The sequence below is a fragment of the Falco punctatus genome, assembly GCF_963210335.1.
Source record: "Falco punctatus genome assembly, chromosome: Z".
NCBI lineage: Eukaryota > Metazoa > Chordata > Aves > Falconiformes > Falconidae > Falco > Falco punctatus.
Window position 1 is genome coordinate 60044829 of NC_137586.1, and position 24514 is coordinate 60069342.

Consider the following 24514-nt stretch of genomic DNA (forward strand, 5'->3'; position numbering starts at 1 on the left):
CAGACTGAAGACATTTTAAAAAACCCCAATGCTCAGAACTGGATATCAGAGCAAAGAGTTATTACTGGAAGAAAATCCCAGTTCCAGAATACTTCCAATCGCATTTTTAAAAAATGGAAAAACAAGTGAGTCAAAGCAAGAGAGGTACATCTCACAGCTATGGACAAACTACTGTCTACTCATGTTTCCTCCAAGAAAAGCATCTTCTCTGAGGTGATCCAAATGACCAACCTTCTTTATGCCTTGTCTTAAAGTCTAATACTTCAACAATGCAGTTCTCTAACCAGTGACACACTGGTTTACGAAGAAGCAGTAGCAAGGTACTCTAAAAACCCCAGAGAATTCTCAAAGCATATCCCTGTAATCTTTTCGGTTTAATTTTACAACTGTGTGTCTGAATACTTGCTTATCTACCTTCCCACCTACTGACCCAAGGACTACTAGCAGGCGAAGAAACACCACAGTGGGAAGATGGTCAATAACTAAAGCACAGATTCTACAATTATTTTTTAAAAATTATTTTAAAACAGTCTGAGCTGGAAGACGGGAGCTGGGAATTAGTTTGTAAAGCTATTGCTTTTCTAGTTTATCAATTAAAAAGTTTCATTTTCAGAGATTTTGTTTCCCCCCTCACACAACACTCCTGATTTACTCCATACCACATCACCTTGTGATGACACACCTCACTGCATGGATACATACATACATATATGTGTGTATATATACATAAGTATACATATACTTATATTGAAATGCATACATATTCGCATATGAATGTATATATATATTACATACACCTCTCTGTATGAATGCAAAATCCAAAACTCTTGAAGGACTAATTGCATTCATTCATTTTCTCAGCCCAGCATGAAGCTGGTAGATTGCTGGGATCATAGCAACAGGGGAGAGAAAGGAAGGCTCATCTTTATGTGTCCCCCTCGAAAAGGATATAGAGCTAACAGCAAGAATGCCGTGAAGTGTCCTCACTATGTGCATTTGGAAAAGATTTAATAAGAAGCATTTCATGAAGACCATGTACCACTTAACAAGGTGCCTTTCATACAAAGGTGGAAGACAGTGAAACTATTGTTCTTTATGTATTGTTTTCATAGAATGTCTCAAAACCCCACTTTTAAAATAAGCACCAATATTCTTTTGGACACACAAGGTATTAGTGAAGCTATTAAAAGCACAGAAGGTAAGTGTATAGAATTGAAGGCTCTAGTATTGATCTTTTAATTACAAGAAATCAGTCAGATTTCTTCAGCTCTCAGAGCAAGCTGCAGGATAAAATGCTCTCAAAAATACAAGCTCTGCTGTTTCAAAACAATTACATATATACATGTAAGTGTGTGCATATCCCAAGCGCTTAAGCTCTTATGCTTTCCTTCACATATAATAATAATATGGAATACCAAAATCAAAGCAAATGCCTTGATTTTGCCCCTCTTCATCCCTAATGTCTGAATGCTTGCTTATCTACCTGCCCACCTACCGACCCAAGGACTACTAGCATGCAAAGAAACACCACAGTGGGAAGATGGCCAAGAACTAAAGCACAGATTCTACAATTTGGAAAAGATTTAATAAGAATTAATAAGGTGTTCTGGACTAACCTAACTGCCTTATTCCTATTCCAACCATTTCTGCATGGTTTCCCTAATCTCTGTACACAGGAAGAACTATTCCTAGATGGAAATCAAACAAGCCAAACCAAACAAAAAACTAGCCACGTGCCATCAGCATATACAACCAACATGCCATGGTGAAATCTGCAAACACATACAAATGGATGGCAGAATACTCAAGACATCCACCCAGCTGGCCAGCATGCTCCTGAGAAGTGCCAGGTGTCCATGAGCAGCCACAACCACAGCTTCTCAAAATTAACTCCACGCATTTGGCTGGTTCAGGGAGGCACTTAAGTACACATCCATCCATCCACACAGCTGCAACAGAACTTGTATGTCAGTATGCACTTCAGAGGAGTCAGAGCCTTTGCTGAATCAGTGCCTAAATCGTCAGCTACAGAATTCACCTATGTTTAGACATCCAAGTTGTGAAATTCTGGTATATGCTTCGAATTTTCAGAAGCATCCACTCATTTTTCTATTCGCTCTTCCCGAGTACCTGTCTTAAAAAACACCACCCTCTAGCAGTACTGATGAAATTGTGGTATCCAGCTTAATTTTGGGAACTAACCAGTTTAACTTGAAATTATTTTTCAGTATCTAAATTCTCCAATTACCATCTGATTTCTTGATTTTATTATCCACATAAATACACAAACAGAAAAATGTATCAGCATCCCATGTTGTTACAGTAATTCTCTTGTGGATGTAACTTTATACACAATTTTCCTGTATAAGATACAGTCAAATCCAATAATACTCCTAACAAAAAATATTTGTTCTCCTGTGACTACAAGGTTTGGCCTCTATATATGATCAGAAACTAGACTTGAAATGCAAGTATTTTTAACCACCTTGCAACTAGTAACAATTTATGAAGCTACATAACCTGCCACTGAAACAACTTGTGGGGGAAATACCTAAATATAAACCACAATCTTGAAGCACAATCGTTCAAGCTGAAAAATGTAGCAATAATCGCAAGTAGTTCTGCTCGAATTCTTACAAGATTAAAAGCAGTAGCAAGCACTAAGTAGACCGCTTCAAAAATTGGCCCAGGTACATGACATTTTGGCTGAATTCTAATTAAAAGGACAGTAGTAAACCAGGATTAAATTAATATGCTTCATTACAAAACAAACTTCCCAAACTATTTCAAGTGTTGTATTAAAAACAATATTCTTTGACAGCAATATTTTGCTGTCCCATTTAAGAACACATATGCAAACAGTGCTGAAAGACTAATGCGGTTTAAGGTGATAATTAGAATTTATTTACACTTAATTCTAAGCCTACATAAATAACAAAAATATTAGAACACATTTTCAAGCTTACTTGAGGATTAATTTCCAATCCACACACACAAAAAAAAGGATTAAAAAAACTTACTTAGTTACAGTTCCAAATCCTAATACTTAGCATATTCTCATCTGGAACTGGACTACAGCATTTATGGTATTTCATGTATGTTGATAATTAAATACATAACAAAAATAAGGCACCAGAATACTTAAAACATTTCTCAGAATAGACTTAGGCTCCGTAAGAATACATGACTTTGTTAATCATACGCACTAACAGCTATAATCACAGAACATTTTTTAATTGTTGTAGCAGGACTTTGGCAACTAACCAAGATATGTGATATGAATTTTGCTAATAGACTCTTAGGACTTCTTATTTAATAAATATTATTCACACCAGGAGCACTTATCAGTTGGGCCACTCATCAGTTTACTAATGTGTCTTTTAATAAGGACGAGATCTTTATGCATTTCAATAAATTGCTGAAGATTCATACTAAAAACCTAAACATCATTGATATCTGCGGGAAGAACAATCCTTATTAAATTCTTCAAAGTTTTCATGAAAACTGAATTTAAAGTGCTTTTAATCACTATCAAAATGATCAACATTTCATTTTTAAAGTGAATTAATTAGTTCTACAGCAGTTTCTTAATTCTGAATAAATACAATAAGGAATTAAGCTAAAGCACAATGGTGGCATTTGTGTTTAAAGAATGACAGTATATTTTCTCTTCTAATTTGAAATGGTTATCACCAAGTAAGCATCACTACCTACTTCTATATGTATAAAAAACAGACCGCTCACCTCCCAGGTCTGTTTCTGGAAGCAGATAAATCACTGCGAAGTTATTCCTGCAACATTGTTAACTGCTCTAAAATTTTGATAACAAAAGTGAATTTTGTCTTCAGCTTAGATTCTGACAAAACGAATTCAAAACAGAAGTGTTTTCTTTTCATTGGGTCTCTTGCACCTACCATTCAGGTGTTTGCCTGCTTTTCTGTAATGATCGTGTAACTTGGAAAGCACACAAAAACTGGCACACTGTGTAAAACAAAGGAGAAATACATCTGCACCCTACTCTTTCTCACATTTTTAACTCATGGATAAACATGACATGTCCAAATAGCTACTCCCATTGTGAGAGCACAGCGAGTATTTTAAGACAAGAAGAAATGTTTGTTTTTAAAAGGGAAGATTTAGCGACATCTTACAATTAACTCTTCCTCTAGTATTTGGAAGAATAACAAAACTAAGTTTTCCTTGCAGTCTGCTGATGTATAATGTTGGGACTAAGAAGGCATTCCATTAATGGTAATAAAATATAATTAAACTTACTAAAATCTTTACAAATCCATTCAAGGTAATGATGGTAGGTATGCGAGGAAAGTGTTGCTTGTACCTTCAACTATCTTTACCTCTGTGCAGTTATTGTGTAAGCTCATCAGACACAAGAGAGCAGAAGTGAAAAATCTTGAATGTAAGATTATTTTTGAAGTATTTTAGCCATTATGCCAGCAGCGTGCACATGTAGTCAAACCTATTTCTTCTGACAATCCTCCATCTGCCCAGTGGGATTTAAGAATACTATTTTTTTTTCCAGCAGTTACATTTCATTTTGCCTAACAACAGAAAAAACCCTGGTTTTGAGAGCCAAGCGATTTTTTGGGGACGTATGATGTGAGATGTTAACTTTTAGTCTTATTTGCTCTATGCATTTTTTTAAGTTAACACACACAAAGAGAAGAAAATTTAGATAAGCATTTAAAATTACAGATGCTGATCGTTGCCAAGCATGATTGTTACTTTGACGAATCCTCTTTGTCTCAAGCTTTTGGTGCCAACTATTTATTGCTGAGGCATTGTTACCAGGAGCACAGTATCAGAAGTGCTGGACAGACTAGCTAACTCTGGGCACTTGAAAATTCTGCCCATTAACTTCTGCATCACCTATTTTGAAGGCACTCTGGAATACCTAGTAGAGAGGAGTTTTCTGCAGGCAACACAGACCTACTAAAAAACACGACCTGTGACAAAAATCAATGTGCTAATCTCAAACCAAACAGCATAAAAAAGAGATAACCTAAGATAAAAGGTCCCCAAATTTACTTAGACTAGCTTGACAGGTTTAAAAAAAAAAAAAAACAAAAACAAAACAAAAAAAAGTGAGTCTGCTCACATGCACTTCAACAAGGCAAAAAAATTAATACCCAGGTGACTTTTTACCCAAACACATGGACACCATTTGGGGCAGAACTGTAATTTTCCAATTACATTTCTAGGCATGAAGGAAAACTCCAGAAAAATTAAAGGAAACCTCTCTCCAGCAGACGGCTCGGTACACTGCAGGCAAAGCCCGGTGTCAGAAACCTCCCGGCGCGGTTCGGCGCGAGGGGTGCGGGGAGGCTGTACCCGCACCGCTCAGCCCCGACGGCGACACCGGCCGCGCGCCGTCGTGTCCCCGGCGTCACCGGCATCCTCCCGGCCCGGGACGCCGTACCCACCTCGCTTCCCCACGGCTACCTCTAGCCTGCCCGGAAGAGCCCCGCGCCGGGCGGGCCGGGCCGGGGGAAAGCCACCCCTCCGCTGCGACAGCGGTCCAGCCCGAGGCCGCCGCGAAGCCGGGACCCGGCGCCCCGCTCCGTGCCGCCGGGGAGGGCGGCCCCCCGCCTCCCTGCCCGGGGCCGACTCCCCGCCGCCGGCGTGCGGCTCGGGGCCGCGCCCTGCATGCCACAGGCACCCGCCGCGGCACAACCGCGGGGCCGCCACCTGCGCCCCCTCGTCCCACCCGAACTCCCGGAGCGGGCTTGGCCGCAGGCGCGGTTCGTCCCACGGCTCGGGGCGCACACGCCGCACCGGGGGCGCGCCCGCCCGGCGCCCGCGGACCGGCGGCGGCTGAGCCCAGGGAAGCGGCTGGCCCGGTGCAGCGCCGGGGAGGGGCGGCGGGGGCCAAGAGGGGCGAAACGCCACCGCCGCCCGTAGCCCTGACCCTCCGGAACACAAAGTTTTCCACCCCGTCTTGCAGCCGGGGTAGCTCCAGCCGGCGCCGGGGCGCCGCCCGCTTCCCCCCGCAGAGCCCCCCCGCCCGCCGCCCGGTGCGTGCCCGCGGCCGCCCCGCGTACCTGGGGTTGGTGCTGTTCCAGTAGACGGCGTAGCGGTCGGCCACCGCCTTGGCGCCGGGCTCCTGCCCGCGCACGCACACCCACAGCGCCGCGGCCGCCAGCAGCAGCATCTCCACGTGCGGCATCGCGCCCGGCCGGCGGCGCGGCGAGACGGGATGCGGAAAAATAAGAAAGCGGGAAGGGGAAAAAAAAAAAAAAAAAGAAGAGGGAGGGGGGGCAGACGGGACGGAGCCGGGGCGGGAGGTGGGGGTGAATAAATAAAAAGCGAGGCGCAGAGGCGGGTGGGCTGCGCAGCGTGCAGCGCCGCAGCGAGAGGAGGGCGCCTGCCGCCGCAGACGGGCAGCCGGCAGGGAGGCGCGATCCGCGGTCCCTCAGGGAGTCTCACCCCGGCAGGGGGAGGTGAGGGCCGAGGCGGGCGGCGACGGCAGGCGGCGGGCGGTGCTCATTCACCGGGAGTCCCGTGCGGAGCCCACGGCACGACATACACCGGCCCGCCGGTGCGGCGGGCGGGCGGGCGGGCGAGGGGCGCCGCTCCTCCGCCCCCTGCGAGCGGCCCCGGCGCTGCGGCCCCGCGGCTCGGGGGCGGCCGGGGGGCGCGGGGATGGAGGGAGCGAGCGAGCGGGAGAGGGGGCAGAACAACGGGGCGGAGGGGAAGATCTTCCTTCTGGAAGCCCAGGGGGGGTCCTTGCTGTGTATTAAAGGCCGCCGGCTGAGAGAGGGGCGAGAAGTACCAGCAGATCTTAAAGTGCAAAGTTTGTGTCTTCCTTCTCGGCTCTCCGCCCCGCGCAAATGATAAACAAATAAAACGGAAAAAAAAAAGGGGGGGGGGGCGTAAAAGCCCTGAGGAGTTTGCTGCGCTGGTGGAGTTGGGGAGCCTGTTCTGCAGCACAGTCTTGAAGGAGACTTTGTGGAGTGGTTTTCTTGTCCTTCCTGTTCCTGGGCGGTGGATGCACCAAGGACTGAGCAACAGCAAAGGCGGCAAAAAAAAAAAAAAAGGGGGGGGGCAATAAAAAGAAAAGGAGGGCAGAAAAAAACAACGGCCAATCCTAGAAATATTGCGGCGTGGAAACCAAAGAGATGGAATTTTTTTTAAAAAATGGTTTATGAGAGGGCGTGGAAAGAAGCAAAACCTCGAAGTGGAAAATCAAGCCTGCAAACTCCTCTGATGATGCTGGTCTTGGCTGGCCTCTCCTGCTCGGGGGACGAAGGGAGCGATACGGCGAGGTGCGGAAATCTCCTGCTTCAGCCTCCCGGAGCCTCTCTGTGATAAAGCAGGGTCCAGTGCCGGGAACATGAACTTCTGCGGAAGGACAAAACAGTTTGAAAGAGCAGGGAGGGGGTGAGAGAAAAAGAATCCACCCCTCAGTTGACTACACAAGGAGATCGGGGGAGGGGGTGGGGGGGAACAACACGCAATTCTTCTTCTCGTCTTGCCCAACAGCTGCTCCCCCTTTCCCTCTGAAGCAGCAGCAAGAGCAGCAAGGAAAAATATACCACGCCAGCAGGCAAATAAATAAACTTGAATGCAGCGGCAGGCAGGGAGGGATCATAAAGAGCGACGAGGATTGGAGGGGCAAAAGTCAGTTTTGAAAAAAAAAAAAAAAAGAATTGCTTTATGGGAGGAAAAAAAAAATCTTTAAACAGTCACGCCCCCTTTTGCAATGACCGGTCCCTTCACTGCGTGTAAATCCGACATCAGCAACCTGGAAAAGCCAGGAGCCTGGCGTACTGGGTTGTCTCTGTGCATGCGTATGTGTGATAGGCACCCGCAGAGATATATACGCGGTATATAGAGGTACGCAGGCATACATACATGCACAAGCGTGTGTCCGAGGCGGGATCTGGCGCCGGTGTGCGTGAGGGATGAAGGCGAGGAGGAGGTGCAGGCAGCCAGCTCGGAGCACGGGCGCTGCTGCTTGATCATGTGGGATTTTTGCATGCAGTTTACTTGGGAAAGGGGGGGATTTGCCGGCGCAGCCAGTCAGGGCACAGCCTGCCGTCTGTTTGCTTACAGATTGCTTTTTTTTTTTTTTTTTTTTTCTTACACCTCGACCTGATTGGCTTGCAACACGAGAAAGGAGGCGTCGCCCTAAGGTTCTCCTCCTCCATGCCAAAAAAACACCCAACCCCACATTCTGGAAACCTGTCTAATTGAATTAGTAAGCCATCGGGGTGGTTCCTGCGCAGCCTTGCTGCTAAAGGTAACCGTTTCCACGCCGGACGCTATGGTAGGGTTTTACGCGGGCTGCGTGCGGATGAGTGTCCGTCTGCCACGGAAAAACAGTACACCAAGCAACTGAAACGTGACAGGCAGCTCCTTCCCCACGTTCCCCTGCGGCGGGGCTCGGCTTGTACGCCACGGGCGCTGCGCGGCACCGGCTGCGCGGCGGCACCGGCTGCGCGGCTCGGCCGGCCAGCGCCGTACGGCCGGGCGCTGCCTGAGGCACCGACGCGCGGGCGGCCGGTCCGCAGCCGGGAGGGAGACTCCGCTCTGCTTCGCCCGCCACCCCCTCCTGCAGGAGCCGCGCTGCCGGCGGCTGCCGGGCTCCGCCACCGGGAACCGTCGGCTCCGACGAGGCGGAGGGGACGCGCCGCGCCCCGCAGCCCCAGCGCGGCCAGCAGCCGCGGAGCCGCGCGGCGCGGGCAGGTGAGCGGGAGGGGCGGGGAGGTGCGGTGCGGGGGGCGGGGCCTCCTCCGGGTGGGAGGGCGCTCCCGCCGCCGCCGCCCCCGCCCCGACGGCGTTGCCGGGGTGACGGCGGCCAGCGCGGCGTCCCGCCGCCGGGCCCGCGGGGCTGGGCCAGGGCGCGCAGCCCGCCTCGCCGCCGTTCGGAAGCGCCCCGACTCCCCCCAGCGGCGGCGGCCGGCGCCGCAGGGCGGCGGGAGCGGCGGGGCACCGCGTCACCTGCCTCGGCGGCGTCGTGCGAGGGGGGCCGGAGTGTCCCGGCTTTCCTTTCAGTGTTCAGGGGGGCGCACGGTTTTTCTCGGCGCCGAAAGAGGTTCCAGGTCAACCCGCATCGGCCGCACCACCTGACCGATCCGGCCTTTGGCCGGGGGACAGCGGGATTGCTGCGGGCCGCCCTCCTCTCGGAAGTGATTGCGGGAAGCGAGGGAGCACAGGCTGAAGTTAAAAACAAACGCTCGAATCCCTTGATGTTTTTTATTACTTTTTTTTTTTTTTAGCAAAGGGCCTGTACGATTTTCAAATCTTTCTCATAAAAGGCCTGAAAACTTGCCTGCATTTTGTCTCCCTGTGGTCTCCTTCAGCCTTGTTTTTAACACGTTGGCTTCTAAAAATTAGTGTCAGGATTTGAAGTACATCAGCCAGATACCCCGAGTCTAAAGTGCACCGTAAACGCACACTTTTAAAATCCCTTTTCATTACCCCCCTCCCCCCCCCAGCATTTCCAATTATTTGCTACCTTAACCAAGTTCGTTGTACAGGAATGGGCACATCCACTGTTTCCTCAGTCTTTTTTCTCCAGTACAGACAGATGTGTGGAAATCACTGCCCCTACATGAAGCAGAATAAATAACACCTTTTTTCCCAAATAATTTCCTCAGCCACATTTGTAGGAAAAGCTTGATTTGTGTGTGTGTGTCCACCTTTCTCCATGCCTTGTGAATGACTGAGGGGTTGGGTTGTACTTAAAACACCTTTTAATAGCAGAGTCAGAGCTTAGTCCATTGTAGAATATCTTTGCAGCCTACAGTACTTTTTTTAACACATACGACGCTGTGAAAAGGAGTCAAACTATTAATAACGGCAAAAAACCTCTCAGAAAGACTAATTACAACAGGAAGATACTTTTTTCCCCTTGCTTTACTTAGCAAGTTGTAAGTGGCAGCATCTTATTAGGTTTTGAACAATGCAAAGACATAAATCCTTTGGGCTCAAAATAAAAGTAAAATCAATTCCGTGAGTACAAAAAATAGTACTTTAATAGACAGAAAGTAAGCTTTTTGTAACATCTCAACCAATTTGTGAGAACCTGTCAAATACCCAATACCCAGCAGCATGCCAGCTTACAGTCCACTCTCCATTTTTGTGACCGCATGATTAAAGAGTCATTGATATCATAGCTGTGAGCTGCCTGTATATACCAGTGTTCTCTGGCATTAGCCTTCCTTTGGCAGAAAGGTAATGACAGTTACCAAGTGGTTTAGCATCAGTTAAACTCTCTTGAATACAGCCTTTAGAAAAAGGAGTAGGCATGCAACAGTAGGTGCCTGAGACTGCCTCTGACAAGCCTCTCTAGCTGCCCCTGAACCTCCAGCTTCGCAGTGTAAATGTGTCTTTAACGTACACCGTACAGCATGTACTTTCTTGATGGCTGCACAGAATTTCCGAGTACTAATACCCTGTGCTGCAGTTACTATGCTGACTGATCATGTCCCCCAAAATAATTAAACTAAGCACAGCTTAAGACTTTGTTTCAGGGTAAAGTAATAAATCTGTAGATTTTTTGTCTTTGCTGGTTTCCCTTAAAAATACACGTAGTATTCCTATCAATGCTCCCCAAGATTTGGTATCTTGAACAGATAGAAGCAACTTCTGGCATTACAATGTAGGTAATATTGTTAAAATAATTAATTTGCTTTGTCATGCAAAGATATTTTATCACCCATGAAGCATAGAAAAAAACAAAGATATCTCTACATTTTTCCTATAGCCTGTGTGTAAGATTTTTATCTTTTATAAATTTGAGTACTGCTTCAGACATAAAACTAGCTAGTAGGGCCCAGTCCGGCTTTTTCTAGCATTAACTCCAGTGTCTTTAAGTGAGTTGAACAAGCAAATCCCATGGGTTTTTTCCCTTTTCTTAAAACATAGAGAATTAAGGAAAGACCCTTCTGGAAAAATGGATGCGTACTGCAAATCAGGGAAGAATATAGCTGCATTTTAAAACTTTTTTGTCTAAATTCTGTAAAAATGTGTATTTTTAGATGATATGTTAACATTTCAGTAGAATTTGATTAAAGGTAGCCAGGCAGAAAAATAAATAAACTTCTTGTTGATCCGTGTTTAAATCATCTTTGATGTTTTGTTAAAATGACTACACAAAAATATACCTTTTTTGTTTATCATTGGTACCCGTAGAAATGTGTTTTTCAGGACCTGAAATGATCACGCTTTCTTGTATTTTTAATCATTCTCTGCTCTCATAAATACCTTGCTGAAAAATGACTTAGAAGCAATCTCAGCTTCAACTTTTGCAAATTAATAACTGAACAGAGTGGTTAATCATTACAGATTCTCTCATCTTTTTCTGTAATCCCTGATACTGTAAGCTGTCAAAGAGTAATACAGAACAAAATCTGAGACTAATTTCCATATGAGAGGCATAGGTACCAAAGGCATAAATAATACACTTAGAGAGAATCACTGAATTCTTTATAGAGAAGTGTAATCATCGTTTGCAAATATTCTTGAGTAAGATAAGAGCTTTCTTTCCAGGTGATTTCTCTAACTTAAAGATAGTTTTTTCCCTCTCATACATTTACCTCCGAGGGACACTCTGTATGTGTACTGCATACATGGATTTTTTCTTCTTTTGTCTTCCTAGGAGGAAGACATAATCTTACGGAAGAGAACAATTTATGGCTGCAGAGAAACCTGAGCCAGTATTTACTTGTGTGTGAGTATTTTTGGCTGGCTAGAACAGAGGAATTAAGTGAAGATTCTTGATACTCTTTTTATTAAACTATCTGGCAACTCCTGTACTTCTCTAACCCTCATTTTCCACTCTCCAACCAGACATAACATACATGCTTACTTTACTGTGACGTACTGCGGCTCAGTAACATCATGTTTTCAGGTCTTCAAAGGAGTAACTTTGAGATCCTTGTATAAAAAAAGAAAATGCCATAACACAAAATACAGTAATGAATTCTAGGTAGCTTCTGGGGTGACATCGTTTAGAAACATTTTCAGGCTTACTATTGTGTCCAGAAATCATACCTTTTTCTTTTTGCATATGTTTCTTAAGAATTTGCTATTGTTCTTAAGGAAAATTATCTAGTTACCTGCTTTGCTCCCGTTTCAGTTTTTCAGTTCAAAATCTGCATGTCTGGCAGAGCAGTCAAAAGAGCTTCCGCTCACAAATTAGGCATGACCTCTTCAGCACGTAACTATCTGGACGTTAGTTGGAGACTTCAGAATGCTAATACATTGAGGAAAACTTTGAGACGAAAACAAAAGATTTCCTGGCTTCGTATTGACATTTTATGATTTTTTTTTCAAAGTTTGCAATAAAAAGAATTACAAGGTAGGAGATTTTTGAAAACATAAATGGAAGCAGGGTACTTATCTGCCCCTTGAGACAATAGAAGAATCTACTGTGAAGTTCAGTGTCATGTTTCCTCCATACATATAGGTAGTAACTTTGATGTAGTGTGTTGCCATTCAAGTTCATGTATGTCTTTACAAATACTTTTGCTTACGTTTGCTAAATATCTAATTGTGAGGAATTTGTTCGTTGACACACTTTAAAGAGCTCTAATTTTATGCCTTTGTGAAGTTAAAATATTTGTAATACTGTCATTTTGAAAAGCTAAATGAAAGCATTTATTTCTACTCAGTGAAGATCCTATGAACAGTTTATGGCTTTACAAAAAGTAGAGCCCATTGCATTGATTTGTCTTTCATGTTGAGTCAGTAAGAATAACTGAAATAGTCCAGCAACGAAGACAAAGCAAGAGAACCTGTGGCCCTAGGATAAATGTATAACTTGCCTATTTGCCATCCACTTCATCCACTCTCTTCAAGTTAAAGACATTAATTTAAAGATGCTTTAAAAATGCTTTTGAAAGCTATTGCTCAATCTTAATTATTACAGAGCCAGTATTTTACAAAACCTGCAATTTTGGTATTATCACTGTAGAAACAAGTACTTAAAAATTGTAGTTGCAAAAAAGATTAAATACTATATTGTAAAACTGAAGTAAAAGACCAAAAAAAGCAATCAGATACAATGGACAATATGAATATAGGTATCATAAAGATTGCTGTTCACTCCTGTAAAAAGCTCTGTATTGAGCAGATACACTATACACATCACACAGATTACGTTACAAGAGCAGGCTCCTATTTCAGCATCTGTGCATCTCCAATGATGACGTGGCAGGATTAAAGCCAGTTAAGGTAAATAATAATCCTGTTTGACCTTGTGATATTTTTAAATGTTTTGTGTTGCTTGCTCTTCAAATGCCCATGCTGAGACTGCATTTTTCCAGAGTTCTTTTGACAAAGTTAGCTTTTCAGGATGCTTTTTCTGCATTGAGTAACTGCAGCTGGTGGTCTAGAACATCAGTGTTTACTTAGAAACCCTGGTTTTAATCAGTCTTTTAAAATAGACAGAGGGGATTTTAAAAAAAAAAACCAACAGATAAACAAAACAAAAACCCCAAACACCAGAAAACCAAGAGAGCTACACCTGCAGATAAAACTGAATACCGAATTCAAAATAATGTATGACAAGCAATAGGTGTTTGCAGGTATTTGTGGTTCCTGGTTTTGTCGTAATACATTGATTAGTGGACAAAATCATTGATCCTCTTTATGGGCATGCTGTCTTTTGTTTGTTGCTTTTTAAAGTCTTGTTCCATGGGATGGACAGCTAGCAGGGTTTTTTTCTATGTTCAGATAAGTGAAGAAAAACAAGTTAAAAAATCAAGGCAGGAGTGGACTACTGTTATCTGGAAACATGATGGAAATCCTGTACTTGATTGCCTTCAAGCCCTATGCAGTAAACATGATTATTAATTTTTGTTATTAATAACACACTTTGCAAGAGTAAAACATTCCCAAGATACCCTTTAACACTTTTCAGAATTTAATCAACATTCAGGTTCATTTTCCATTTAAGTTTGCAAAACTGCAACCATTATTCTTGCTGTCCATTTCATGTATGAATCATAAGCCATAAAACAAACAGTTCCTATCTGTTGCAATACCCTGCACTTGCTTGTTCATATTTTCCAGGGCATAGCACAAGTCTTAGACTTTGACACCATTCCCTCCTCACACAGCACCACCCATCAACTAACATGACTCACATTATCGAAAATTAATCAACAGGAAAAAAAGAAAAATAAAGAAAACACAAAACCCAAACAAAGAACTGCAAAGAAGGTTATTACAGACTATGCTACACCCGTGTTCTGTTAGCACCGGAGACACTTGCCCTGGTATGCAGCAAAAGAAATAGGTAGAGTTTTATAGTCTAAAAGCAGCTCTAAGAAGTTTCTATACAAAGCTAGCTAAGTGGCATGAGGTAGTCCTTCCATTTAGGAAACTTCAGAGCTCCTTTGCTAATACAAGCTTTGTGTGCATTACATGCTGGAGGATCATTTGCAGAGGAGCTGCTTTTTTAACAGAAGCAACAGACTTGACAGTGAGTTGCTATATGCCATGGATGGCACATGGTGTATGCAGATGGTGGTCTTCAAGACGGCTGTCAGCATGGCATAAAGGTTACTTCAGTGGATACTGGGTGTAGCTTCTCACCAGTGCCGTTTACATTGTAGAACAGCAGTTGCACTGGAACTGTAGCAATGGAACAAAGTCCTTTGTGTTGTGGAGAAAATCTTATCTGGTTAAACGAACAAACAGAAACAAGACTGATATATATTACTACAACTAATTAGCAAGCAAATTCTGGGGAGGTCTGTGTGCAGCTATGCACCTGGGAAGGTCTTAGTTGGATGAAAGAAATCTCAGAGGTTTCAGTGATGAAATGCAGAGAACGCATTTACTTTAGGTAATGTGGAAGGCACTTGCAGTGTCTTTAGCTATAGTGTTTGTACTACAACAGTGTTTTTAATGAAAAAAATGGTTATTAGACTAAAAGAAAGTCCACCTTTTAATTTAAAAAAATACATTTCTGCACAGTTTGCAGAGCAGAGTTTGAAGAATGAACCCTAAGTGGTTCTTAATCAGCAGATCTCACAGTCATGACTGGGTACCTGGCATTTGCAGTTCTGTGTTTGCTGCAATTCCATTACACCATAGAAAGGAAAGGTATCGAAGACATTTTGGAAAGCAGCTAAACTGCAACTTTCAAGACAGAGGCATGGAAGAAGGGACTAGGAGAACATTTTCTTACCCTTCTCTATTCCTAAACCAGAGAAACCCACTAACATAGCACTTCGGTTGTAGATTTCATATGCAGCCTTTTCCATTGCATACACTATACCAAGTCTGGCTGACTCTTGAATTCCAATAGATTAGACTCAGCCAAACAAAAACACAGCAGAATTAGCTGCCGCGTGTGATCTATGCCAACAAAACAGATGTCAGCTTGACAAGTGCCAGTCTGATATTCGTCATGGAAAGCCAGAAGCAGAAAAGGAATAAGATTAAAATTTTTTAAGCCTGCTTAGCGAGGCTTTGATTATAGTCTTATTGTCAGTGAAACTCCTGTGGACATAGTGGAGAATGAATTTATGAAAACATTGCAAAGGTTTGAATGACATCATCTACTTTGTGCCAGTTCTGAGTGAATATTATTCTCCTTATCATGAGCCATGCCATAGCCTTGCAAAACCATTAGAGAAGAAAATAGAATTTTATTTTCTTAGACCACAATGTCACAAACTCAGATGAGAGAAAGTAGTCTTTTGGCACTCATGATCCCTCTTGTTTCATTATGATTTTTTTTTTCATGTGTTCCATCTCAGCTTAGCTTTCATACAGAATTTGCACTGCTTAATGAAAATTGTTCATGAAAATATTACTTTTTGAAATTGAAGTTACAGAAGACTTGTACAGTTAAGAAATTAATTTCACATCTTTTTGGCAATCATTTGCTTTTACTGTCCTTCATCTTGGACCTTTGCCATACACACTCCGGTGACATGCATCTTATATTTGACATTGGAAAGGTTTTCTCAGAACTAATTTATATCAAATTTCCATTTCAAAGTGAAGAAACCAGAGGAGATAGTAGAATTCAACTAACAGATGACTAAAGAACAGTTCTGAAATGTAAGACTATCTTACAATCATGGAGGGGAAATGCCAAAGTAAAGAATTGAGCAATTACTAATAAATCATAAAAGGGTAGAAATATGATAATGAAAAGAATTCATAAGCATACTTCTTAATTAGAAGGGATTATTAATATCTTGTAAAATCCACAGTGTATTCTTTGTGTTAGAGCATTTAGCATTTCTACATAAACAAAAGAAAACAAATGGTAATTGTTTTATACTTCTGAAATCCTTTGTCAACAGGCATATGGCAGAAACAGAGTGGAAAATTGTATTGCTCTAAAGGCTGCTGATGAAAACAGATCTGCTATCACTTACAACAGTAAAAAGGTTTTCATTTTGAGTGACAATTGATGTTTTCTGCTGTGCAAATGTCGCTGCATCTTCTCTGAGCAAAGAAATAGGAGTAACAATTTTGTGTAACTATTAAACTTTACTTCAGAGGAAAAAAAAAAAAAACCCAAGAAAAAAGGGAAAAAGAAAAAAACCTGAACAAATCAAACCAGAATGGGACAGTCGACATCTGAGGTCAACAGTCATAGTGGGTTTTCTTATTACTAAGTTACCTAGGATTTGACCAGTTTGACATTCCTTCAAGATGTATTAGAATATCAGAACTTTATCAGAAGGAATTTGCCACATAATTTATTGCCACATCTTCCCATTTAACAGATCTCTGAGGTTAAATTCCACATTTGTCTACATGACAAACGTGTAGCAGCAAAGAAAAATAAGCAGCAGAATGGATGTTCTTTATTCAAACACAGTGCACCACTAACATTGCAACTGCTGTATAGTAGTGCTCAGTTAAACTTCTTGCTCCTGGAAGGCACTGAGTGAGACTGTCACACACTGAGCATATTCATTTCTCATTATCTTCGGTGCAGTAAAGGTTGCCTAGAGTTTTATGGGACTGAATTCAACAGCATTAGGCCTCCAGTGCCTGAGTCTTCTGTCAGTTACAGTAAAATAAAATTAGTGTATCGTTAGAAAAGATAACTGATTGTGCCCAGGATCCATGCAAATTGTCAGAAAGAGTGGCTTGCAAGTCACTTCTGAGAAAAGCTATAGCAACACACTTAACACAGTCCTGCCTGTATCGTGCAGACGTGCCACAGCAGGGTTTCTCTGGCATGGCTTGTACCTGTAAGATCATGCTCCACTGCATAGGCTTTAGGACTTAAGGGATTCTTGTATCTGTAGTGTAAATTTAAATATGTGATAGGTGAGAAATAAAGATTGATAAAATGTATGATAAATTTTCATTAATAATTGAAAAGCTTATGTGAAAAATCAAAGAATATTCAACTGAGTTGAAGTTTTACCTGTAAACTTATGCTTGCCAACAAAAATACTGTGCATTGTAGATCAAGAAAGTGTAGTACACGGTATTTAGTGTAACTGGCAAAACAGCAAAGGATATCATTACAGCACGATAAATAACCCTATAGTATAAAGCCTGGTATGACTGTTTATATTGGTAGGCTAAATATGGAACTCTAAAGCTATTTTGCAACAAAGTGCCTTTTTATACATATATATCTGGAAGAAAGCATATCTTTTTCTGAAAATCTTGAAAGGTTATAATCATGGTTTAAAATAAGTAACTTTCAAATTTTCCTTTGTGGTCATCAATTCCACTTCTCCAAAGAACCTCATAAACACAATGGGCCTAATGCCAAAACAAAAATTAAATGCTTGTGCGATCCCCAAGGGAAGACATACTTTAACTATGAAGTATTCTCACAAGAAACCTTGTAAACCTTACATGAAAGTGAATGACCTAGAGTTTGTGGCATTCACGTTTGTTGCTTTGACAGCACTGTTTATCAAAATAACTACAATTTCCAAAGAAAGACTACTTATTTTTTACTATATTGCTTTTTTTTTTTTTTTTTTTTGGCAAGGCCCTATAAATAATAAGTTCACTAGGTTTTTGGGTTAGCTTGTAGTTGATCTAGGTTGTTTCACAGCAGTCAGTTAATCCCTTCAAAGTATCATCTATTCATCAGTTCATTATTTTCTCTCAGCATAGGTGGAATATATTAAAGCTATTTGGAAGCATTTAAAAAGAAAAAAGGTTAGAAAAGAACAACACCTTGCAAGTCAGCCCTTTAGAGAACTGAAAAAAAAACAGATGTTTTGTTGTATTGTTTTCCCAAGATACTTCTACTGTCCTTTCACCTTTTCCTCATCTACTGTATTTATCTGTTTTTCTTCTACTTGTTTAAGCAACTGCACTTAAAAAGCAAGTCAGGTTACATTTGACAGCTATACTTGCACTTGTATTACTCTAATATTTTCTAGCTTCTCGTTGCTTTTGATACTGATTTATAAGAGCTGGCTGTGATTTGGTAGCATGCATTTTAAAAGAAGTGGCAGTTTTAACATCAAAAGATACAGCAGCAGTGAAGGTGTCAGACTTGCACAAAGTTTCCACATACACAGTATACTATTGTTTGCACTGCATACGCATAACAATTTTTTGAAAGTATTCATCCTTGCTTGCCAATAACTTGTTGTGTGTATTGAGCTAGACCTTTTACAGTTGGAGTTTTTTATTTGATCTGCTTAGAGAGATAGAGGCAAAATTCCTCCTGGACTTTAGTGAGTTCTGGATTTCACTCACAGTAAGTAACCTAACAGCACCAAACAGTATCTGCAATATGCCATCTCAATGGTGTTAAATCTCGGAATACTGTGTCAGATCTCCTCACAGAGTTATGTTTTATTTGCAGCTTACAGAAAAAAAGAAAAGGTATATATTTTAAGTGATTTCAGAAGCCTGCAAATTTCAGTCCAAAGTATAAAAGAATATTATCTGATTTCTTGCATTCTGCAGGTATGAAGACAGGTCTTGCTTACTCAAGGAGCGTACAGAAGAATATGTGGAAAATATAGTTGGTAGTAAACAAGGGAAAATATATGAGGCTGAATGTGAGCTGGAATGAAATAATGCATTACATTCAGTCTCATATTAACATTTTTCTTGACATTATGCACAAACAGGAGATGATTCAAGCAGGCATAGAAGTCATAACAATCTAGCAGTGATGAACTAGCCCATCGTTATTCGAGCAGTAATGTGAAGCAAGGTTACCTACAGTAGCAACGCATTGAATTCATGGTCTGAGTCCTAGGAGATACTTCCCTCTATTGTGTTCTTCGTGTTTCTAAGAATCGCCACTGGGTACTGACAACCCACCCTGAAATATGAGTGGCCGCACAGTTTGGGGTCACTCTGTGACCCCACCAATTAGAAAGTGCCATGTTTAAGTACTCAGCAATTAAAATGTATTTTACAAAGAAAGGTAGAGAAGACTTGTCTTCTCATTTGCTGGGAGGTCTGAGGCATTTGAGTCCAGTACTTTTCTAGGAGCATCTGCTTTAAGTCTGTAGCTGTGAGTTTTCTGTGGATTAAAGATCACTACAGCAAGCTTTTACCCATAAATTCAACATCTTCATATTGTAGTTCTGAAACCTACAGTTCCTTTTTTCTGCTTTCCTCAGCTGTTCCTGAATAGTCATCAGGAAGACTTACCTAATGGTATCATGATTTTTGTAGGAGCCATCCCATCAAGAAACCAGAACTGTGGAATACTGCTATACTGGCTTCATTCTCCAAGTGGTACCCAAAACACTCTTCTATTAGGAACTGCAGTAGGACCAAGCTCCTCAACTCAGGAAGCATGCTGCAGAGAAAACACTGTGAAAGGCATGCCTTGGAGCTTTCATTCCATTTTCACAGGTTCTCCGTGAGGCAATTTAATAGGATGCTACAAACAAGAGGGACAAATTACTCCCCAGGCAAGCATAAAGGGGGATAAAAGGTAACAGCAGTGAAAACTCTAATTTGGACTGAGAGTTTGGAGTGACACAAGTTAAAAGACTGCTGTCTGGAAGAGTATTACTGCTGACTTCAATGAAATCACAATGTTGCCCAGTTTAATGTAGCATAATCCAGGCCAGGATTTATGAATACCCTGCATGCTGATACCAGGCAGCACCAAGCTGTATTTAATCAGATAGTTGAAAGTCAGAGCATGCTGTCCGTGGTGAGTAGCTTCAATAAATTGTCCTTTAAAGTCCTTAGAAATGTGTTCCACCATCGTTTTTAGACAAAGAAAAAGCACTGCACCTGAAGCCTTATTAATATCATCAGCTGTTTTGGAGTTTGATAAATAAACTGTATTCTCTCGTTGGTATCTTTTCACTAACTTCTCAGCTTCACAGATCAGCACTCCAGTCTATCACCTCCTCTGTTCAGATCTGTTTCATTACCACTGCAAATACTAAGTTAGCACCAACTGACTGCGAAGAATTTAAAGATCAACATTGTTCTACCCAGAATATAATAGTTATCACAGTTATGAGAATCCTCACAACCTAGATTTTCAGGCAGTCCGTATCTGGTATTTGCTTGTTGCACAACTTTTGACAAATCATTTAACCTCTCTGATCCACAGCTTACATATCTGCAAAGCAGATTTAGTAATAACTACCTACTTTTCACAAGTGTTGAGGGGATTAATTAATTAGTGTTTGTTAAGCACTTAAAATCCCTTGGATGAAAGACACTAAATAAAAAAAAAAAAAAAAAAAAAAAAAAAAGATAAATTGCTTTTAGGCTCATAATTTTAAATGCCAGCAAGGACTATTTTAATGATTCATCTGATCTCAAATACTGAAGTCCCTATAAATTCATTGCATTTGACTATGTGATTGCTGAAGAATCTCTCTCTTCAAATCATCTCTAGTACTTGGATTTAAAAAGTTTGAGGGATGGACAATCTGATATTCCTGGACAGCTGTAACCTGGTAGTACTATAAAACTACTTGTTACACAACTGGATCAAATTCGCTGAGCTACAGCTTTTATCCCTCTTGATTTCTTTTAGGCTTTTCTCTGCTATGTATAAGTGCTCGGCTCTGTATCTTCTGTCTTATCCTGTATCTTCTCTTCTAGTTGATGCTTATGCTTCCCTCTGAAAAAGCTCTGATAAACTGGACCAACTGAGTGACTCTAGGAGCTCAAATAATAACCTGCTTTTCAGTTTTCCATTAATTTCTGTAGTTCTTCACAGAATATTTCCATAATTTTCAGCATTTTTTGGTGTAGATACTAGAACTGGATGCAGATGGACTCAGCAAGCTGCATAACACTAACAGATCCTCTCACTTCTCACAGATAAATATTCCCCTACCTACACCTCTGACAACTGCATTATCTCGATGAGTAACATTGAATCAAATAAATAAAGAGGCTCATAAGCACTTGATTATTCACCCTGAAGAGAAAAAGCAGTGGCTTTTAAGAAGCTGTGTAGCTGATTGGTCTTCCAAAATGACCAATGTTTTCTCTATTTGGTTGCTTGGGCATTAAAAAAGAGTAGCATAAATTAATGTTTTTCTACATTTAATCAACTCAAGCATCATGTGTCAGACTTTACATTCACAGGAGCAGTGTGTAAAAAACTATGTGTTCCTCTATTGCAGGGATACATTTAAAATTTTTGGGAGAGCAGGAGCCTTTCTATGCACCATATTTTTATAGTTTTGCATACTTTAGGACTTGTATGATCCTCAGGCAATAACTTCATCTAGCAAGAATTTGTTTCACAGAACCTTATTTTTGCTTCCCCAAATTTTATTCCTCTGCTCCTTTCTTGCATTTTGCTTTCTTTCAGACTGACTAGAACAATCCTTAAGGACGCTGTCTCCTTGCTTTGTTCCTCTGGAACCTTCATCTTTATACTCATCTGAACAATGTATAAAGTGCATTTTCTTCAGTTCTTTTTATTCTGTATTAGTTAGATCACTATAGCCTTTTTTCCACCTGAAAATATGTCTGTTTCCCGTTTAATAATATAAATTATATTTGTGACTTTCTTTGTCCTCTTTTTAAGGAAATGGTAACATCAGTGACAAGAAAACCAAAGACTCCTACTAGAAAAAGTCAGTATATTAGAAAGAAACAGTATTGTAAGCATATACAGTAGATTTTTAAAAAAATATTCACAGAGATAGACAAATTCCTCTGGTGAAGTCCCTAGTGATTTTGCCAGTGGAATTTCAAATGCCATGTGTTGAATCTTCATCTTCTCTTCAGAAGCTATTCCATAATGTTGCAGATCTAACCATGAAGATTTTTATTCTGACACTCAAACTACATTTTGTTGCATTTTAATCTTAGGCCATCCTTGCTAGCTGTATCCATAAACAATTTCTCTTCCTTCATGGGCTTTACAGTCTTGCAGTGCTTGTGGTTGAATTTAATTATAAGATGTTTCAAATCAAAATGATCAACATTAGTTTTGCATCTGTCTTATTGGACTAGGTTGATGTTAGAGTCCGATGCTCTCTGACTAGGTTCTTCTAGATATTCCATACAAGGACAGTTTTCATGTTTTAATACCAAATTTACTTACTTCAAGATATTTGACATTACATGGGATTTTGATTCATCAGAGTGATTGAGCAATTTACGGAAATTGCAACACAAAGATAATAAACCAATTGCAATATACAGCCAATTAACAATAAAAATGTGATTCCCGTTACCAGTCTCTATATGCTTACATCATGGTGCTGGCCATCCACAGCCATGGAAAGGAATACATGGGTTGACTCCAGCTCAAGCCTGCTGCTCTCTTCAAGGTTCATTCTATTGGTTGCTCAATTTTTTTGCTCTGTGTTGGGCTGAGTCACTTGTACACCTCTTTCATGCTTGTCTGTCTGGCTTGGGAAGATATTCACACCTTTTTTTGCTAACTGAGCGAAGGCCATTTACACAGCTAATTGATCCACTCAACTGATAGAACCATTGGTCTAAACCAAAGGCCATTCTTATGTCCCCTTTGTGTTGGGGTAAGTTCAGCTTTCTTTACAACAGCTGTAGTCACTCCTTCTGTTCTTCCCTGAGCTTCATAAGCATGTCTTTGCCCATGTCCTCTGAGCCTTCTTCCATTGTGGGGGTTCGTTGATCAGTTACAGTTGATGTGACCTGATCTTAGTGATTTTGCAGTTATTTCCACAGAAAAAGGAAAGCAATTATGTTAAGATACATGCATTTTAGCTAATGCACAAGTGAGGTCATCAGGAATGAAAACAGTAGGGATGGCACAAGCTGTTATACACGTATCACACCATTCTGAAGAAGCAGAAAGCATAATAAAAATCCAGTTGAGGTCTATACATTAGACTAAGTACTTCTAACAGTGAATTTGGAGTGCATTTGCCATCCAGGATTTTTTTTATGCTTATCCTTTCCTAAGGCTTTTTTTCTAAGTGTCCCTGTCGACACTGTCATGACAGGACACTGGATGTGACAAACCTTTTGTCTGACCTGGAGCAGCTGCTCTTATGTTCTTAATGTAATAGGAACATCACCAGTGCCACTAACTAGTGTCAGTCAAATTTGAGAAGTGTTTTAATCCAAAAACCTTTTGAAAGAAATACATTCCTTAAATGGATTATGGCCCTTTTTCTTAAATTACCTTAAACAGTAGAGGTGAACAAACCAAGACTGATATGCTTATAAACCCGGCTAAATCTTACTTTAACTCCTTTCAGGCAAAGATCTCAAAGTAAATACCAATCTAAGACTACAGTATTCCTCTGGGAAGTGCGCTTGACTCTGAATTATTCTAATAGCTTTACAAATGCAAGAGTAGGCTAAATGAGTTATTCCACCAAACTCTGACATAATAGCGTTATTACATTTGACTTGAAGACCTGAGCAGACCATATACATGTAATGCCTGAGTATATTAGTGGTACATAATCACAGCTAGGAACAGTTGCTACTGCAACAAGATTGTAACATTGTTATTATATATAAAGTGAGTATGTCAATATATGCATTTATGTATCTACATTTAAGTGAATATACACTAAAAAGCTGTATTCTTGGACATGGAACAAGTCACAGATGAACACAAAAAAGCAAGAATCCTCACAAATAAAAAATGACCCTCCCTTTCCACTGCTGCTTAACCATCCTCCTCCTATAGCACAATGTGTAGGTTCTCTTCAGTTCCCAACTGTACACACCAGACGTGGGAGTCAGGTAGTATTTGATGGGTGGAAAGTGTAACCACTCTTCATGATTTAAATCATTTCACAGGTCTTTCCTTGTTTCTCCATCCCTGAGATGCAATAGAGTTGCAGAGAAGGGTGTTCCATCACTCCTGCTGCTTCTCAATTACACCTACAGGCTGCCAATTTCTGAGGATTCATTCCAAGATGAAACTTCCATTCTGAAATGTCCTGCTAGTTTCTTAAGACTCACTGGAAACTCATAGTGTTAATAAAGCCCAAACCCAATGAAAAATAGTTTGTCTGCAATGATAGAGCCAGGAAAATAAATTCAAGTTTCTTCCAAATTAATGAGCTGTGCATGAAAATTAATTGTTCAGCACATTGTAAATCACTATCTGAGGGAAAGATAGGAAGGTGAGTAAATG

At 41.2% G+C, this 24514-nt stretch overlaps 1 protein-coding gene and 1 long non-coding RNA gene across 2 annotated transcripts in view; one reads left to right on the top strand and one right to left on the bottom strand.

Moving 5' to 3' along the window:
* EFNA5 (ephrin A5) overlaps nt 1-8739 on the bottom strand; it is a 214845-nt gene extending 206106 nt beyond the window's left edge. Inside the window, exons 1-2 of the mRNA XM_080371975.1 lie at nt 7873-8739; nt 6060-7359 (exon numbers count right to left, since the gene is read on the bottom strand). Of these exons, the coding sequence (XP_080228101.1) occupies nt 6060-6184 (125 nt within the window). The 5' untranslated portion in view covers nt 6185-7359; nt 7873-8739. The remainder of the gene's footprint in view (nt 1-6059; nt 7360-7872) is intronic.
* Nucleotides 8596-24514, top strand: part of LOC308056490 — a 147833-nt gene continuing 131914 nt past the window's right edge. The window contains exons 1-2 of the long non-coding RNA XR_013924858.1: nt 8596-8706; nt 11624-11695. This is a non-coding gene — a long non-coding RNA (uncharacterized lncRNA). The remainder of the gene's footprint in view (nt 8707-11623; nt 11696-24514) is intronic.